Source organism: Polypterus senegalus, chromosome 1 (genome assembly GCF_016835505.1).
Source record: "Polypterus senegalus isolate Bchr_013 chromosome 1, ASM1683550v1, whole genome shotgun sequence".
Classification (NCBI taxonomy): Eukaryota; Metazoa; Chordata; class Cladistia; order Polypteriformes; family Polypteridae; genus Polypterus; species Polypterus senegalus.
The window spans coordinates 258,960,434-258,981,049 of NC_053154.1; the positions used below are offsets into that span (position 1 = coordinate 258,960,434).

At 39.3% G+C, this 20,616-nt stretch overlaps 1 protein-coding gene across 1 annotated transcript in view; it reads left to right on the forward strand.

Moving 5' to 3' along the window:
• spock2 (SPARC (osteonectin), cwcv and kazal like domains proteoglycan 2) overlaps positions 1 to 3,150 on the forward strand; it is a 311,728-nt gene extending 308,578 nt beyond the window's left edge. Inside the window, exon 11 of the mRNA XM_039772702.1 lies at positions 1,363 to 3,150. Coding sequence (XP_039628636.1) covers positions 1,363 to 1,508 — 146 coding nt within the window. The 3' untranslated portion in view covers positions 1,509 to 3,150. The remainder of the gene's footprint in view (positions 1 to 1,362) is intronic.
• The last annotated feature ends 17,466 nt before the right edge of the window (positions 3,151 to 20,616 follow it).

Below are 20,616 nucleotides of genomic sequence, written 5' to 3' on the forward strand. Positions count from 1 at the left end.
CTTTGACCCCTTAACCTTAAACTGAAATAAGTGGGGTGAGAAAATGAAACAGATGATAGATGGGTCTCTTCTCCCTCTAACTTTCACTAGATGTGCATGGTAAGTTCACTGGTGACTCCAAATCCCCCATGTATAGATATATGCCTGAGTATACTTTATGATATGATAACATTCCATGCAGAGTTGATTTCATTTGGCTAATGATGCTGGGACAGGCTCCTCTCCAAGCAAAACTGTAATTAAAAAAACTGTTTCAAAAAGAGATTAAAGGATGATTCATTACTGTAGTGTGGCCTCTTGCCCATTTTATTCACTCAAAAGCCGTATAAATATTATGCAATCTGATACAACATGGAGACCTGTTCAAATTGTTATCCAGACCCCAAATAAGATATTGGACCCCCCCATTTTATTTGCTAGAAATATATACAGCATCAGTTGTTGTACCACATAGGAAAAGGACATTAATTAAAGCATACATTCTGTATTTTTTGGATTACAATTATTTCTACACAATCATGGTATACATTCATTTGCCACATGAAATTGTGTTCAAAAGTGAAGCATTTTTTATAAAAGAAAAAAATGTCTTGTCTTTGCACAATGTCTCATCTTGTTGGTGTTTTAATTTTAATTTAATTTAAATTTTTTATTTGCACTTCACATTGTTACACTGTGGACCCTGAGCTTCACAACTTCATCTATCAGTATACTTGTATATGGTTGAGATGACAATAAAGTTCGCTTTGACTTGATAGCCCCTCATGTTTTTTATAATAGTGGTAAAGGGTACAGAGGTCCCAACATGAGAAAATGCATTAAAAAACTTCCCGGATACGTCTTTGGTTGTGGTTGTGTCCAAGCTTTCACCCAGAACTCGACTGCAAGCAAAGAAAAAATAAAGTATCCTTACCTCAAGAAAATACTACCAAAATCTGTGATTAAAAGTAGTACTTTCAGTTTAGTTTAGTTGTCACAAGCAGGCCTCAGAAATATGAAAGGCTCGTTTTCTTAATTTAAAAACTTTGCCGCTTCAAAGTGGAAGTATTTGGTAAGTTGTAGAGCCTTCATTTTCACATTGGTGCCTTGGAACACTTATAAACACAAGTGCAGGCTGGGTATTTTTTAAATTTATAAAGAATGCTTCACATTAGAATGGAATTTCATGTATCAAATTAATATGTTCCTTGATTGTGCAGAAATAATATCCTTCAATTTTGTAATAGAGTTTTTACAATATTTTTTTTATCTTTAGCAGTTGGTTCAAAACACTATGATCTATGAGTTTTTATTACTTTGTTTTATGAATTTCAGAATAATAATTATGGATCATTTCCACATTTGTGTCCTGTTCTCTTGTAGATGATCTGGTTGGATACTCTGGGGATTTTGGAAGTGGAGTGGGATGGGAAGATGAAGAGGAAAAGGAGGTAGAAGAGAATGCTGAAGAAGCAGAAGAGGAGGAGGGTGAAGCAGGAGAAGCGGATGATGGGGGCTACATATGGTAGAACAATGTTACTGTCTGCAGTAGAGTGTTGGTGGCCATGTTGGGAGAGCAGCTCTAGCTCTTGCAGGAAGGATCACAGGTAAACTTTAAATAAGGGCAGGCTCTTAACTACATACAGTACAGCATTGACTCTGAAGAAGATCAGACTTTGTCTTAATATGTTTATAACTTGCAAATTATTATTGTAGTGCATACAATGAAATTCCAGCGAGATGATTTCCCACCCCAAATTATAAAATTCACCCTTTTATCTTGGTTATCACCTGGAAGCTTCCATGTCTGTTTCAAAAGTAATCCACACACCCCATGACATTTGTCAAACATTGTGTCATCTACAGGTATAAGAGACATGTCATATGTTAGGAGTTCCCTGTTGAAGGTAGTTACAGGAGCAACATATAAAGTGTTTTGAAATATAATTTGTGTTTGTCAAACATTTGTGCTTTGCTGCTGGCTGCTTTATCTCCTCCAGTAAAATACGTATATATTTGGTTGTTGTCAAACTGATAGGTGAACCAGTTTTTTTTTTTAATTGACCTGTTACAGACTAACATGTCTCAAAGGGATGAGTGCTGCTGACCCCCAGTTAATAGGGTATAAAAAAGGAAGCAGAAAGCTAAATGTGCCAGCTGCTAGAATTTCAAGTGGCCTTTTGTGGGCAGGCAGAGAGAGAAAAAACTCTGTGCTAGAGAGACGTCTGTCATGTCATCAAGCATGTCTCGTGTGGCTTATTAATTATGCAGGGATGCCACTGTATGCTGCATTTCTTTCAGAAACCAGAGAGTTGAACTTGTGAATAAATCTATTTAGAAAGACCAAATCACCAGTTCAACAGCAATGAAACTGACTGGTCAACTGGAATGTCCGTTCTTCGGCTGACTTTGAATCATTTTATCTAACATGACAAATCAGGTTGTTGATTCTGCTTTTTTGTTCCTTACCCTGCCTGTTAACTTGCATCAAGCCAAAAAACATCAAAGATTTAGAAAATGAAATCATAATGTCAATGGAATAGGAGCCTAGGACAAGTCAAAGTCACAATGTCTTAATTCACGCTTTTCTAAAATCATGTCACAATAGCTTTTGAGGGAACCACAAGGTTTAAAAACAATTTTTCATACTAAGCGTATTGCAGTCGTTCACAAATGCAGACTTCTCAAGTTTACGTTTCATTATTTAAACACCCACGCAGATTGAGGTGAACCCTTACCCATAACGACAACCCCTTCAATTCATTTATTATTTTTGTATTCCCCAAAAAGGATCATTCTTTGCATCAATTTCTAGTTCAAAGTAAATCTCAATAATCTCCATTAGCAATTCATTTATGAATCAATACATTGTGGAAAAGAACAGAGTTCTCCAGTAAGCTATAATTATTACATTAATACTTGTTTTAGTTTTGAGAAATTCATGATAAGAATTTTAACACTATTGCTCTCCAGGATCTGGACTGCAAATGGCTTTGGTCCTAAAAACACAGCTTTGTGTAGTTCATTCATTGAAACAATAAATGGCTGCACAGCATTGAAGCATTGAAGCAGACAATTATAACCTGACAAGGAGAAAGTATATCCATCCATTATCCAACCCGCTATATCCTAACTACAGGGTCACGGGGGTCTGCTGGAGCCAATCCCAGCCAACACTGGGTGCAAGGCAGCAAACAAACCCCGGGCAGGGCACGGACGCACACACACACACACACACACACACACACACACACACCAAGCACACACACCAAGCACACACTAGAGACAATTTAGAATCGCCAATGCACCTAACCTGCATGTTTTTGACTGTGGGAGGAAACCCACACAGACATGGGGAGAACATGCAAACTCCACGCAGGGAGGACCCGGGAAGTGAACCCAGGTCTCCTAACTGCGGAGAAAGTATAATAAAGCTAAATTTTACAAATTGTGACAGAATTTACAATTGCGCAGCACAGTGATGCCATGACTCTGCTCTGAACACCAACTTTAGCCTCCTTGAGCTCACTTGACTAATTCCACTTAATGGCTGGCCTGGTCAGTATAAGGTTTTCGCTTTGGTGAGGAATACAATGAATTGTGAAGCAGGTACATTAGTGTTGTTACAAATCTGAGCAGTGCAGAAATGTTCTTTAACCGCAGCAGGATAAGGGTCTTGTTTTCCTGCAAGGATGCTCAGTACACGTTTGTAGATTTATGTCCATGCATGTGTGACACAAATCTTTCGCACTATATGAGGAAGATAATCAGACAGCAGTACTTATACCCTAGTAATACAAGTAAATAACACACCTCCTGAAGGCTACTAAAGATACCAAATATACTTACCACAGTGCCTACCCTAAGTTTACTTCCTTTTCATCTGGCTTTGTCTGGTAGGGAATAAAAGATAACCAGGACCGGTGCAAGTAACCTTGTAAAAATGCCAACACTGTTTGAATTCCACCTCTTTAGTTCCATAAGTAATATAACAGCTCAACGTATTTGTACAAATTATACTGTTACCAGCTGAAATGGTAGCACCACTTATAACTGGGTGCCACCAGTAATGGGGAACTGGTAGAAGTAACTACATCAGAAGACCATATTCAGCAGGACTTAGAATTATTATTACCATTCCTTTTAATGCTTTCTATAGCTAAGGGAAACAATAAGGAATTCTTTCAATTTTGCACCTACTTAGCCATAAAATAGTAAGCAATGCATTCATAGAAACAAACCGATAGGGGTGGATGTTACAGGGAAAAGTTACAATTCAATTCTTGTAAGTTCCAGGTAAATAACAGGTAAAAAAGTAAATAACATCTCTTGTCAAAAATGTAAAGGTCTTCAAAACTGTTATTTTTCTACTACAGTGTCTTGAAATGGGGCAGAGCAGTCAAAGGAAGTGAATAATATCCATTGTGCCACATGGTAATAGTGTGACAAAGAGACCAGAGAAAATTCTAAAAACAATTAAAGCGCAAATGTGGTGTTTCTGTGTTGTGTTTGCAAAATGTTTGTGTTAATGAAAAAAAAAAAAAAACAACTGGCACTCAGCCCACCCACAAACATGGCATTTTTAGACATATTTGTTGTGTTTTGCATTTAATATGAATCCCCCGCACACAAAAAAAAGTATGATTTTTCCGAAGAGTCCTGATTAAGACACAGTGCATCTTTATATGAGAGAAAAAGCTTGACTCCCAACATGGCACCTTTTTATATCGATACAAAAGTTATTTGTATTAACCCTTTTGAGAAAATGACATACTCCTAGGGTAGGATTCTAACATTTCAACCAAACTCTGTGGTACTCATCTACACAGGATGTGCGCCCACCGTGCTCTGATGTTTATATAGAAACTTTTTCAGAAATCACATCACTTTTTTCTAATGCTTTGCACTCTGGTGTCTGGAAGCTCTATTACCACGTACCCTTTTTTGGCATCTCCTGCAGACCCTTTCATTTTCTAGGACTCCTAAAATGTGTAAGGTGCATGAATTTGAAAACATCCCATACCTGGCATCTACTCTTAAAGAAATGTTAAGTTAGTTTAGCATATTGAGAATGTCAAAACGCTCCCAGGTCACCTAAAATAAATATTCCTGCAGGCAAATTTGTTTTTGCAAGGCAAGTGTTTGTTTCCACAGATAAAAAAAAAAACAAACAATGCAGCGCTATTGAAACATGTCTCCTTGTTAAAGCAGCAGCTCAGGATGCAAAAAAAACAAAATAAAATGTCGAGCCCCAGCTTGAGTGCTTAAGGGCTGCAGTATCTTCAGGTTTCCCCATTTGCTGCCACTTGAGCAGGTTGAGTCATATTTAGAAGAGTGTGACTTGAGTAAGTCTATGTGACAGCATGAAAGATGTGGCACTGAACAACTGAGAAGATAAATGATGTTAACTAAGGGACTGTAGCTAAATGGAAAGGAAAACCTGGACGAGGCAGTGGCCCTTGACAACTTGCACTAAAGAGCCGTGATTGAGACTAGAAAGTAAACGATGTCAAAAAGGCAAAGAGCACTCCAGACCTCACTAGAAAGTGTATGTGTGGTTTGTTTCAAAACAGGGTTCCTTGTATGGTCGTCCATAGTTTTAACTCAAAGTGCACCGAAACATGCATATATGAAGTGTACATAATTGACATGACACCCCAGTATCATGATCTTAACTTACACAATGCATAATAATCTTTGTGATTATTCTTCTTAGAAATTGGATTTTGCTCTTCTTTTACTTTGCTTGAGCTATCTCTGTACAAAGAATCGTATTCAATGCTGAAGCGCTTTGTGTCACTGTGGTGAAACATTAGGTATGCCGCAGGAACAACTTTGGTGTTTTCCCACATCTGCTGATCAAACGGTGCTGTTGTATTCAGATATTTAGTATTACGGAAAAACAACACCAGTTAGCATAATCGATCCAGATTTATTTTCGTTGTCACAACGCAATGCATCATCCTTATAATGAATAGAACTTTCTGACTTAACTTTCTTAAAAGGTTATACTTTAAAATGTGCCACTACAAATACTGTCCTCATTATCCTACTTGAACTAATTTTTATGATTAATATGATTAGTAACGAGAATAATATGTATGTTACTTGAAGTTTTGTGTATACTTGAACTTCATTATGAATATGTTTTTCTCCTCATTTAATTGTAATCATTTTGTTTATGCCTGCCACAGAACATGGTATATAATCTAGGTTGTTTCTAGAAGTGCATGTTAGTGAAATGTATGTAGTTTTACATGTTTTCAGCACTTTAACATTAAATGGCAATTTGCCTGAGGCCTCCTGCATTAATATTACACTGTCAACACCATTGCTGGCCGAACTGACGAGAAAAAAACTACCAATAATGGCACTGTACTTTCTAAAGATTCATTTCTGGTAAGCTGCATTTCTGTTTTTTATGTTTGTAAAATGATAATATAAAAATGTTATTCCATCCATGGTGGTAAATGTGCAATCAGTAAATTCAATTTTTATTAAAGGTTTATTCATTTAAACTTTACTTTTATTGTTGACACTTTTTAATTTCATATTGGAATGAAAAATACCGCAGAGTCATTTAAAGTGTTTCGTTTTACTCTACTTACCTGTAGTGTACAGGGTGTGGACGGGTAGAAGGAGCAAAGGGTGAGTCCCAAGAAGTGTGGGGTGCCAGCAGGGTCGCCCCGTTTTAATCAAAAAGTACATTTTTAAACAAAACAGACGCATGAGGGTGCAAAACTGAAATAACAACTTTAAAGAAGCTGAGACCTAAGAGTGGAGTCAATCAGTGAAAGCTCTGTCCTGTGGTAAGTGAGGGTCCAAATCAGATGTCAACATTTGGGGATATCAGATTCTTATAGCCTTCCAGCCGGAAGGGGTGGGGTTCATTGTCCTCACGGGGCATCTTCTCGCTGCTAGAGAGGAGAAAAAAAGATGACACTGTTTGTAACAGCACCCCCTCTCTCCCTGGTGGGATATCACCTATCTTGGATTAATCTGGAAGGTGTTCCTCTGACACGCATGCAGGACACATGCATATACACAGATGGAAATGGATGACAAGATGAGTAGCATTGATGCCTAACACAGCAATGGCTGCTCAGTTTCATTCCTGGCTGTGTTATGTTCTGTGTAGGGTTTGAATTTTGTTTTCATGTTCTAAATATACAAAGGGAGATTTGAAAATTGAAGTACTGCTTATGAGAAGGATTAGGGAGTCATAGTGGACTTCTCACTATCAACTTCCAGACAGTGTTCAGATGTCTAACAGAAATTTGGGTTATACAGCATGATGTGTAGAGCACAAAACAAAGGAGGTTAGGCTCAAGCTTTGCAATGCACTAGTAAGGCTTCACCTGGAGTACTGCATACATTTTTGGTCTCCATATTATAAAAAAAAACATAGCAGCGCTAGAAAAAGTCAGGACTAGGCTGATTCCAGGACTGAGCAGTATGAGCTTTGAGGAGAGATTCAAAGAGTTTACAATGTGACGTGATTGAAGAGTTTAAAATTCTGAAAGGAATTAGTACAGTGATTTGAGACCATTACTTTAAATTAATTCATTAATAACTCGGGGACACAGTTGGAAACATGTTAATGGTAAATCTTACACAAATGTTAGGAAGTTTTCTTCACACAGAGAACCATAGACAAATGCAATAAGTTACCCTGTAGTGTGGTAGACAATAATACTTCTGGGACATTCAAAACTTGATATGATGTTATTTTGGGGGAATTAAGTAGATAGGACTAACAAATTTTGTTGTACTGAATGGCCTGTTCTTGTCAAAAATTTTCTAATAATCTAATGTTCACGTATTTGTTCTCCCACAATGCAAACATGCAGCTAGATTGATTGGCAAGAGTAACTTGGTCTGCTGTGAGTGAGTGAGTGCCATTAATGTTCCTGGGATAGGCTGTGGCTCTGTGGCTCCCTGCCTCCCTGCAACAGAACACGTGGGTTCACGTAATACATGATTGGATTCTTCAAGTTGCTGATGGTTTAAAAATGTTCAAATCTTACTTGATAAAAAGAACAAAAAGTGGTTTCAAAGATCAAAGTTTCCAGGATGCTTTGTGCTATTGATTTATGTATATTTTTAGTTATGACTTCCCCTCTATGCAAAGGAAGAGTAAATCACAGCACAGATCTAATGCTGGTAAAAAAACCTTTATGTGTCCCCGCTCTTTAACGGTGTAGAACAGGTACAGATTTATTTCAAATCATCAACTGTCTTGTAGCAACTAGTATGGCAGTCTACTGATTCCCTTCTGTTCTTCAACAAAAGAGTCCAAATGTCAATGCCTCAGTCTGTTTTATAATTAGCTGAGTTCTTGATTAAAGAAAAATATCCCTCTATGATTCTCATAAGTGATCCTTGCTGGAGGCACAATGAAGTAAAGTACTAATCCTCTGACTGCACGCCAATTCATGACCCTGAGCTTAGACTTTACAAAACACAGCTCTTTAGGTATCTGAATGTATTGTAACCTTCTACTGGAGACAACACCGGTGACATTACAGAGAATACGGCAAAAGGCAAAATGATAACTGAATGGAGCAGAAAGGCTTTCATCAATATTGTAGGCAAATGCAAGGGTGGCTCAAAGCATGCTTTATGGTTAAGGATTCATTGGACACATTAAAATAGAAGCTGTCTTTTTAATTACACTGTAACTTTTGAAAACTTTATTGTGTTTAATGAACACAAAAAATAACTGGATAAAGAGCTTCTTGAGATTAAGGCCTAAGACCTTAAAGAGCAGATGCAGATGTCTGTAAGCCAACAATGGTTGCTAGTTCTTCTTCAAGGTTGAAAGCAGTATCAAGTGCACATTTCTATGTCTGAGATAATTGCAAACAATGCATAAAGTGCTGCGGTGGGCTGGCGCCCTGCCTGGGGTTTGTTTCCTGCCTTGTGCCCTGTGTTGGCTGGGATTGGCTCCAGCAGACCCCCGTGACTCTGTAGTTGGGATATAGCGGGTTGGATAATGGATGGGTGGATGGATGCATAAAGTGCTGAGAATCTAGCTGTTCATTATTTTAATTATAATTCAGTTATAGAAGGAAATAGAGTGATCAGCCCTGGCTTAAGAATGTAAATGGTCTTCAAAAAATAATAACTACAAGCCATATTAATAACTTGCAAAATACATGACTAATGACTAATTTCTGAGTTTTAGCCATCCTTTTTTTTAACTAGCCTCTTTAGGATTTGGCCTACAATGTTTAGTACTATAGCCAATGGTGACACAAACCAAAGTGCAGATCGTCTCTAAATGAGTTACCAGTTCTGCACAATTAACTGTTTTGATTTTGCGGTTTGGAAGCGGTCATGTGGACCTAAAACTGTATACAGTAACAATATTGCTAACTCACTCTGTTACCCATGCCATTTTGTGATACAGTTAGCAATTCAATTTACCAATCTCTAATTGGATTTGGCTAATAAAGAGAAAATTTGAAAATATTATTCACTTAGAGTTGAGCTAGCAGGCTAATTTTCAGATAAATCTGTTAATCTTGAAAAAGTAAAGGTGTGAAGTGTGGTCATCAGTTTCTAATTATTAATTTTTATTTATTTGCACTGTATAAAATTAACAGGCATACAAGTTATCCTTTTAAATCCTGTTGGTTAAAAAAGCAGAATGAGAACAAGTTGATGTATATGGAATGAACACATTTGTGAAAGTGAGATGCAGGCTCCAGACCCCACTGCTTTGCTGTAATCTCATGCAACGGGTAAAGCACTGGGATCTTTCTGAAGTCATGCTAGCCGTTTACTTCACCTCTAAAGGTTTCTTTTAACTCTTCTCGAGGGAAGCGGTACAGTTTAACATCCAATGTAGCTTGCTGTATTGTTTGCCTGTCAACTGAGGGAGGGAGACATTAAGACCTCAAGATCTGCTTGCACTTGTTTCTTTAAATAAAAGCATATTATTTGTGCCTAAAGAACTATGAAACACACTGTATGCAAAGATTTCAGTTTTAGTTTCCCTGTTTGATACAATTTTTTGATATTTTTACTAATAATTCTTATAATCTAAGTAAGGAGAAGAATTACAAACCAGGAGTCTTCAGGACATATGACCAGAGTGGGTTTTGGCTGACCCTCTTAAAATGTTCTATAGAACACAAAGAGTGAGTAATTATTAATTTGACTTATTTATATAAAATAATACAGAACACTGTCATGTACATACTATTTATTTACAATTACTTGGAGCTGGTCTCCAATTTTATTGACACAAATGGTAAGTTTTATTTTGCCAGCAGCCATACCACATGCACTTCAGAAGAGGTCATCCGCCATGTTCAAACCCGGCCAGTACTTGGATGGGAGACCATCTAGGAAAAGCTTGGTCTGCTGTTGGAAGAGGTGTTGGTGAGGCAAACAGGGGCTGCTTACTCTGTGGTCAGTGCGTGGATCCCAATGTCCCAGTGATTGGGGCACTGTTCTATAAAAATGTTGCAGTCCTTTGAGTGAGATGAAAAATCGAGTTCCTGACTCCCTGTGGTCATTAAAGATCAATCCTTGGGCATCCTTCGTAAAGAGTTAGGTATTTCCTGATGTCATGTCTAAACTGCTCACTATGGCTTTGTCCATTCTATCCCCTAATCATACCCTGTCTCTAATTGGCTCTCTCTCTATCTCTCACCCCTTCACCATCTAATGCTTCATGTGTGGTGAGCAAAATGGCTGCCTTCACATCATCCAGGTGGACACTGCACATTGGTGATGGCTAAAGTGACTCCTGCTCTCTATGTAAAGCACTGCAAGTAGTGACAAAATCACTACATAACTGTAAAGACTTATTAATTAATTATTCTAATTTGCTAGAAGATTAAATCTACCTTCTGGCTCTTCTTTACAGTTCCATAACTCAGCATCCAGAAATCATGTTCAAATATATTTTAAGATCCATTGTTTATGTGGATCAGCATGTACCTTGTAAGGGTGGCCAGGGTCAGTGCCAGAAAAAATACATTACATGCTCACCTTGCTATTAACGCATGATTTTCTATCCCCTAAGATTCTCTTCACTCATTTCTGGTGACACATCCTTAGTCCCACTTAGCTATCAAATCTCAAAAGGTGCCAGGAAGTTTAATTCAAAGCAAAGTGGCTTCTACTTTAAATTTCATTTTCCAACATTAACTACAAAAAGGCAAGAAGACAAAAAGAAGAACAGGAAGAGTCAATATGGGTGACACCTTCAAATGTTCTTAAAGGATGCCTGTCAAAGGTGTTAAGCCTGAGGTAGTAGTGAGTGACGCTGTTTAAAGCATTTCCAATTGTCAAACTTGCTCGAGAGAACATCTGTTAGTGTCTGTACCCTACAGTCATGGGATTTCACAGATAAGTTTATAAAAATAACTGCAATCCAATCAGATGTGAGAACGAATGCTCTGGGACCCCTTTAATGTAAACTATTTGTGTATGTGCATTTGCACACTGTATTTATTTTACAGATTTAAGGATAGCTTTTTATTTGAAGGGAATTCATCCAAAGGACTGCTTAATATATGACTGACTGTGATTGTGACTGCCAAGTCAAAAGTTTTCTTTCTTTTTAAATTGTCCTCCTTTTTAGTCATTCTAGTGTGTGTTCAGACCAGTGTGTATTTATATATATATTTATGTATCTATGTATGTATGTATTTATTTATTTAAAGAGCATCTTTAAAAAGCCAAATTTCCATCTGATGACAAATAAAGTTCGATCTATCTATCTATGGATGATAGTACGCAATAATTTGATGAGTTTAAATCAGTATTTCACCGTAACTGTGTAAAACAGAAGAAATCCAAAGGTTAATATTACATTTTGGACAACTTGTTTCATATACTAAGAGAGGTTGGAGTCATTTACCTGTTGATTTCACCAAAGGATGGTGAACAGCCGTTGGTTTGTGTCTCTGACTGCGTATTGCTCCTACTGAAAGGCCCAGGAGAATGGGTATGAACCTCATTCTACTCACTGTCTGTGCGGATTGTTCAAGTCCTCACGGTGAGTGTGTGCAAGACAAACTCTAAACTGACTTAACATGTTTGGAGGGTGGCATTTGTGAGACATTCCGATCTTTTTTTTCGCTGTGTCATTGCTTACATTTAGAGGATGCCAAGTTAAAAACAGTGGCCCTTGTTGAGTGTGTTATTTCTTTTGGTATACACAATAGCAAATGTCCAGCTTATTTTGCAAATGTCTAACTTTCATGTCATAGGCAGTGTTTGAGAAAACAAGCCATGGTAATCAGGGGGTTCTGTTTGTGCTTCAGTGTTGTGTAAAAACTAAAATGTTACCCTGGTACAATTTAACACACAATACATTAGCAATAGAAAATGCCATAACTTAGGATGTGTGTATCTTAAATAGACAAAGGATATCATACACAGATTTGGCTAATAAAGAGAAAATTTGAAAATATTATTCACTTAGAGTTGAGCTAGCAGGCTAATTTTCAGATAAATCTGTTAATCTTGAAAAAGTAAAGGTGTGAAGTGTTGCAGATACACAATCTACGAAGAAAAGCCATGAGGCCTTGTTCTTTTGACCAACATCACACAGCACTGGGACTTTTCATAAGACATATGCACTTAAAGGCTGTATGTGCAATGCAAAATGGCTGTTCCATCATAAGGATTACAGTAATTGCGTGCCATGAACCAATTCACCTCCCTGCCACAGAGTTAAAGCTGTGCTCTTCTGCAATATGAATGCTGTTAGGATCACAGTAAGTATCAACAATCTCTGTCACACTCTACGATCCACCCTCACACTCTTCAGCATCATGAAGTCCAAGGTAAGTGCTATTGGGTAAGCATGGCTCCTATTTCTACATTTTTTTACAGTATCTGCCCTCTTTCTCAAAACCTCTCAAGGCTTGTCAAAGGATGACCTTTCTTTTCCTGTCAGCAGGGCTTGTGAAGTGCTCACACAAAAATACCTCCAGTAATGGATACCATGTGATGTACAGTGTACCACCAAAACATGATTTTAAAATGTATTTTTAAGGAACCCCAAAAGAATCAATTAGAGGGTCACAGAAACCTAAATCTCCATATTTCATATTTTGATCATATATTCAACTTTTATTTTTCAATATCTCACTTATATGGAAAATGAAGAGTTCATAAGGTTAAATGTCTCACTTACATGTCAAATCGATCACTTAAATATAAAATATTAGCATTGCAGGGGCACATGTTTTGTATAAATGGCAAACTTCAGCTGTGTCTGTTTAAATATGGTGCATACAATAGCTTAAAAATGTTAAAAATCAAGTCCAAATTTAAGTCAGTTCTAAAGGACAATTATGGAAGATAAATCTGCAGGTCAGGTCAGGTTGGCAAACATGCACTGGAACAGCGCGCTGCCACACCATGAAACAGCTTGGGATCCTGGTTAGCAGCCCCACCGGCAGACACATTTGCTCCAGTCCCACCCCCCAGAAATGACCATCTTTCTGCCGCAGCGAGTTGTTATGTGGGTGTCTCCTTGGCCTAGTCCAGCAGCTTGAGTCCTCAACAATGAGGATCCTGTGAGCCGGATCACCTTTAGGGATTAACATCACCTGGCCGTAGTGCAGTAACAGATGCTCCCTCACAATGCAGGTAATGTGCCTCATTCGGGACTCCATGAGCAACCCCTTATTCAACACAAAGTCAAACCAGTGGTACCCAAGGATTCTCCGAAGAAACATGGTACCGAAGTAGTTCAGCCTTCATCTGAGGTCACTGGATAAGATCCATGTCTCGCAACCATATAGCAGATGCCCCACAGCCGCTTGACCCCACGACCTTGCCAACACCCAGTCCATGTAAGCACTGAACAGAGTAGAAGCAAGAACACACACCTGACAAACCCCAGAATCAACTGGGGAAAAACGCAGAGGTTCTGCCTTCACTCTGTACAGCACTCACAGTACCAGTGTACAGGCCGGCCATGATATCCAGCAACTGAGGAGGGATCCCACAGTCGCAGGATGTCCCACAAAGGCAACTCGATCAACTGAGCTGAACACTTTAAGAAAAAAAGACAAGAGGTGCAAAGAAACTCTGCCAATATTCTTGTTTGCACTCAATGGGAGCCCTCAGTGCCACCATTCAGTCGATAGTAGACTTCTTAGGAGTAAAACCAGACTGCTCCAGTCATTGAAGGGAAAGCAAGTGATCAAAGATCCTATTGAGAATAACCCTAGCAAGGACCATACCCTGCACCGAGAGCAGTGTTATTCCCCTGTAGTTGCCACAATCCAGGCAATCACCCTTCCCTTTTTCCATTCAGCTGGGATGATGCCCGTCTCCCAAAAGGAAGCAAAGATTGCTTGCAATGTCAGACGGACAGCCTTGCCACCAGCCTGGAGAAGTTCACCCCAGATACCACAGATCCCTGTAGCCTTCCCTACCCTCAGCTGGTTCACCACCTGTACAATCTCCATGAGATTGGGTGGTTCACAGCTAATTGGAGGATTGGTCTCAAGAACTTGGACCCAGAGATGTCCAGTGACCTAAGTAGAGGCTCAGCTTTAAGCAACTGCATAAAGTAGCTAGCCCAGCAGGTCACAACTTCGGCATCATCCATAAGGATTGTTCTATCACCCAGTCTGACTGTGACTCTCCATGTACAGATTTGTATGTGAATAATGCTTTGATTCATCTGTAAGTAAGACATGGTTTCAATTGACCATAGACAGTGTATCACTTGCTCACAGATTCCTCTAAGAAACACCTCCTTATCTGCCCTCAGAGCCCTTGCAGTCATCCTTCTCAATTCCCCATACAGAATGGTGCTGCCATCAAGCACAGGGAAATGAAATACCTCCTTCAGGGAACACAGGAACATCAAAACAGCACTCAGGAATCTTCAGGGTCTTGTCAAGGAAGGCCTCCCACATCACATCAGGATCAGCAGTCACACCCAAGTCCGCAGGTTCCTCATACAAACTGCATGCATACTCATTAGAAACAGCCTGATCTAGGAGCCTAGCCAAGTCCAGCCTCATTCTTCCAGAAGCTGGTAGCCTACTGGATCTAAGATTTTCAGAGTAGTAACAAGAAGTCAGTGGTCAGAATTCACAAACTGGTCACCTCTCTACACCCTGAAGTTCTGTAGGAGTCTCCAGTGTCTGCCCACAAGGATGTGATTAATCTTTTTCACCACATCACCAGTATTGCATTACCAAGCCCAGTGATGCAGCTCAGGGCGCTGGAAACAGCGATTCGCAGCCCCTGACCTTTTGTAAAGTCAAGGAACTTGGATCCACTTTCACCATAGTCACCAGACCCATGGGAACCGACATAATCCTCATAGCCATAAATAACATCCATCCATCCATTTTCTAACCCGCTGAATCCGAATACAGGGTCACGGGGGTCTGCTGGAGCCAATCCCAGCCAACACAGGGCACAAGGCAGGAACCAATCCTGGGCAGGGTGCCAACCCACCGCAGGACACACACAAACACACCCACACACCAAGCACACACTAGGGCCAATTTAGAATCACCAATCCACCTAACCTGCATGTCTTTGGATTGTGGGAGGAAACCGAGTGCCGGAGGAAACCCACGCAGACACGGGAGAACATGCAAACTCCACGCAGGGAGGACCCGGGAAGCGAACCCGGGTCTCCTAACTGCAAGGCAGCAGCGCTACCACTGCGCCACCGTGCCGCCCCATAAATAACATACAGTATGTAAAATCCAAAACTTCAGCTGAAAATGATATTCTCATTATTTACATGTATTAACTGCAGCCTCCTTTACTGGCATCAGAATTCAGTAAATTCATAATGTGTTCCACATGAAACTGCAAAAGCAGCAGGACATTCGGCAGCTTTCTTATTCACATGGTGAATTGACTACAGCCATTGAATGTGCAGTTGAAGCTGGGGGGAGAGTAACTATGGAATTCTAAATGACACAGGATCGGGGCTTTAGTATCTCACTTGGATAATTGGTGCAGAATGTTAAACTGAGGGTTTGTTCCCTTGGAGAATCGTTGCCAATCATCTGTAATGACAATTGCTTAAACACTCCCCAGCGACCTACTGTGATATACTTCACAAACCATACGTGACCCATTCCGAAATAAAATACAATGGTGACTTGTGACCCAAAGGTGGCATCCTGTGACCCATAGATTTAAAAACTCTGCTCTAAATGTACAAAAAATGACAGAACAAAAACTATGAATTAGCTGTTTTTACATATGAAAAAATGTGAATAGGGGTGTGTGCTCTCTGATGGACTTCATCCAATGCACAGTTGCTGCCTGCCCGAATCTCAGTGCTGGTGCCCATGTGCCCCTTAACTGGACACAAATAGATTGATGAAGTTGAAAATGAATGAATTATAAATTTTTATTATCTGATAGTAAAGCGTTGGCATTTATTTGTTTGTACTAAGAAAACAAGGTATTAAGGACTATTTTGGAAATATTTAACTATAATTATTAAAATCCATCTAAACGTCACCAAATCAATGAAATGCTTGTTAATTGCAATCATTTTATCAATTAATGTATTTCCAGCTGATATTAAAGAGGCCTTTATGTATATTAAAAATCTTTAAAACAATGTCAGACAACTACTCGACACATGGAGTACTAGATAACAAACATTTAAATCTTCAAAGTTAAATATTCTATTCTATTTATGTTTTGGAAGTGAAAATCCTTTGCATATAGTATTTATATTCTACAAAAAAAGAATTATACACATAATATAATCATTGGAAATGTAAGAATTTCAACATAAATTAACATAAAATTAACATTTCTACTGTGTGTTAATTTTACTCTCTACTGTTCAAAAAATTAATAATTCATAACAGAGAAACGTCAAATAAATTCTGTTTTATCTCCCCAGTAGTACCCATTAAGTAGATTTGCATTGTGTCACTTTTGGTTCTTCATACTGCATGGAAATCTGAATAATTAGTAGAGCTCTGCACATCAAATTTGCTTATCTGGATCATACTGCCTATAAATTGTTGAAGACTTCTTCTAACAATGGTTTATTTGACAAACTGAAACACTCTGGTTTATATAGTGCCTTCTAAAGTAAACTCAATACCAAAGCACAGTACAGAATATTTACAAATTGCCTGAATTCATATACAATATTTTTTTCACTTAATATCTATTGTTGATTTATATTCAATAACACACAAATCACAGAACCCCATTTAGGACATTACATAAAAAATCTCCAGAGTCAGTAATTATCACTGTATATAATATACTCTGTTCTATGTTCTTTTGAACCCATGCATTAGTGATTCAAACTGTTTTGAATGTTATCTATGTAGTGTACATGGGGCACGGAATGGACAGGCATCCCGACATGGAAACGGGAAGATACCTTACCGGGACAAGGGGTCCCTGGTGGAGAGAAAGGCATCCTGGCTGGGAGAATAAAGGAAGTCGTACCAGGACAAGGCTTCCCAAATGGATGGACCAGTCGAGAAGATGGTTCCTTATCTTGGTTGGAAAGTCCAAGATGAATGGGCAAGTGTCCTGACCAGACATATATGTAGCACCAACCCTGACTGGTATAGAAGAGAAGGAGGACAGGGAAGAACCGTCCTCTCAGTCATTAGGTGGCAGTAGCTCTCGATATCGGCACCCATTCAGGAACCAGCAGGGAATGTCAGAAATTATAATCCTGCAGCACAGCCCTGCTGGGATCCATGGGTACCACAAGAGGGTGCTGCAGGGAGATGTACTGTCTGTTATGTGGGACTTCACTGTGAGCCGGAGATGCTTCCAGCCCGTGCAACAGAAATACTCCCATGTCCTCAATAAAAGGCGAGTCAGAGCTGGGAGAAGGACAGGCAACACTCAACTGCAGGAGAGCTGTTTGGAGGATAGATAGCTTGTGCTTTGGTGCTTTTTGTGAGCTATTTGAGTAATAAATCCCCATTTATCTGAACATGACACTGTTTTGGTGCATTTGTGCCTCTCTGGTACCCTGGAGCTTTCAAGATAGTCAAAGCTTAAAAATGTTTCTTAATGAATCCATTGAAACAGACAAATGATTCCCCACACATCTCTGGATGGCAGGAAGATTTTGGTCACTTCATAGTGATTTACACTTGGATATAATAGCACCTATGGTAACTTACTGCACTGGGCAATAGGTGTGCACCATGCAACTGAAGGGGGCTCTAAAGTGCACTGTCTACACTGAACGAGGCGGGTGAGGATGGGCGATAACATAAAGCAGTTTCAATTGATTAAAGCAAAATATAATGTATAAGGTCAGCAAGGAAAATAAAAACACTCATTAAATTTTTATTTTTTTAAATGATCACTTTCAGGATAAGAACAGTGTGTACTAATCATAATAAAAATCCCATTTAAAATAAAAAATTACTGCTGTGGAAAAGGAAAATTAAAAGTTTTATTCCTGGAATAATTCTTAGCACTCAACAAACGATTGAAATTGAAATTCTTTCTGTATACATTGTAAGCGCAAAACAGGATGTATGGGCATCCCGACCAGGAGAAAGGAAGGTTCCTTACCCAAGCAGGAAGGCCCAGGTGGATGGTCAGGCATCCTGGCCAGATCTGTTTCCAGTACCCTTCCTGGCTGAGATAAAATGGAAAGACAGGAGAGAACTGTCTCTGGGAGGTGTTTATTCCCCCAATACACTAGATGGCAGCTTCCCTCAGGCAGCGCTCCCATTCATACTCCTGCAGGGTACTTTGGGACATGTAGTCTCAGAGTACCGGGTGCCGCCACAGAGAGCTACACAGTAAGAAAGGTAACACCTCAATGGAGGCTCCTCCTGACCAGGCTGTAGCCATTTGACACCAGAAATACTCCCGGGTCCTGAGATAAAAGGAGCCACTGGCCTCATCCAGGTGAACCGAGTCAGAAGGAGGTGGACAAAGCTTTACCAGGAGGAGGAGAGACACTGAGGAATTATTGTGAAGAGAAGTCTGTCTGTGGAGGATTAAAACCTGTATAAGGAAGTGAATTTAATAAACCACTTTTATTGAAGCCTTTTGATTGTGTAACTGCACTTGTGCTGTGGGTTTGAGGGGCTGCAGTGCCCTCTAGTGGCCACGGTATAATACCTCAAATAAGGAAACATTTTAATAGAGGTTGGGAGCATGCACTGATGGCGTGTTTTTGCACCAACACACACACACACACAATGAACCACGTGGATTGGGACCCCGAGTGCAGCAGGTGACTGTATTATTGCTCATAATTTATTGTGGTGCATAGCATCACTCACTTTAAATAATACAAAATATGACTAGTAATAGTTTAAATACATATGATGGCAAAGTATAGTTTAGAACAGATGTCGCCAAGTCTGTTCCTGCAGGACCACCGTGGGTGCAGGTTTTCATTCTAACCCTTTTCTTAATGAGTGCCCTGTTTGTGCTGCTGATTAACTTCTTGTGAATTCATTTTAATTAAATTGTTTTTTTAAGATTTGTTCCTCTGAATTGCTTCATTTCTTTCATTAAATGGCACCCAAATAGAAATGAAATGTGAAGTGAGTGATCCAACAGAAGACCAACTAAGTCAGGGCCTCAAACTCCAACCAATTTCACTCCAACCAGTTAGTTAGGCGCTGAGTCTCGTTGTTAATTAAACTCGTTCTTTAATTCCATGGCTTGTTGCTGCTCTTGTGGTGCTTTAGCAGATATTTCCGAAACTGTTGATCTTCTCTTTTCTATGAGCACTGTGAAAATGTTTTGGAGACCTGAGCAGATCAGCATTCCTGAGACTTTCACCTTTCTTTCTTTTCAGATATTTTATGATCGACACAGTTTGTTGGTCATGTATTGGTTCATTTTGTGTTTCATTACTGTTTGGCTGCTAATTAAGGAAAAGCTAAACAATTAAGGGGTCTATGGCTTCAAGAACAAGTCAATTAAAATTATTTCAAAAGAAGTTAATTTGCAGCAAAAACAGGTCACTCATTAAGAAATGGGTTAGAATGAAAACCTGCAGCCACGGTGGTCCTCCAAGACCGGAGTTGGCGACCCCTGGTTTAGAAGACACATATTAAAAAATTGGGCTGATGAAGAAATATCTTTAAAGTGTATACTGTACTGATATACTGCACCTCTGCTTGGGCAGGCCACACTATGTACTATGAACACTTGAGAAGTTGGCATTCAAAACCCTGACCAAAATCAAAAAACACAAACACTTCCAGTCTTTGAAAGTCGAGTTTCAGCTTCCACTCCAGAACATAAGGCAGCAGTATAATACATAAAACAAATTAAAACTCATTATTGTATTTTGTACATGTAGAATGAAGGATATGGCACTGGACAAGATGCATGCTTTCCTTTATGCATACTAAGCTAATTTAGATTTGTGCATCAACTTACCAGAATGGTATTGAACTATAACAGGGGTTTCCTAACCTGGGGTGCAAGATGGCATTTCAAAGGGTGCAACAAAGAGGAAAGCGGTGTTGCAATTCGCCAAAACTAACTGAGGTGAATTGTCCAACTTTATGGTGTGTAGGAGGCACACAAGATGGACAAGTGGCCCGGCCTGGAGTCCAGAAGATCCCTTACCCAGACGGGATGCCTCAAATAAATGGACAGGTGTCCCAACCGGACATGGACTTTATACCTTCCCTGGCCATGACA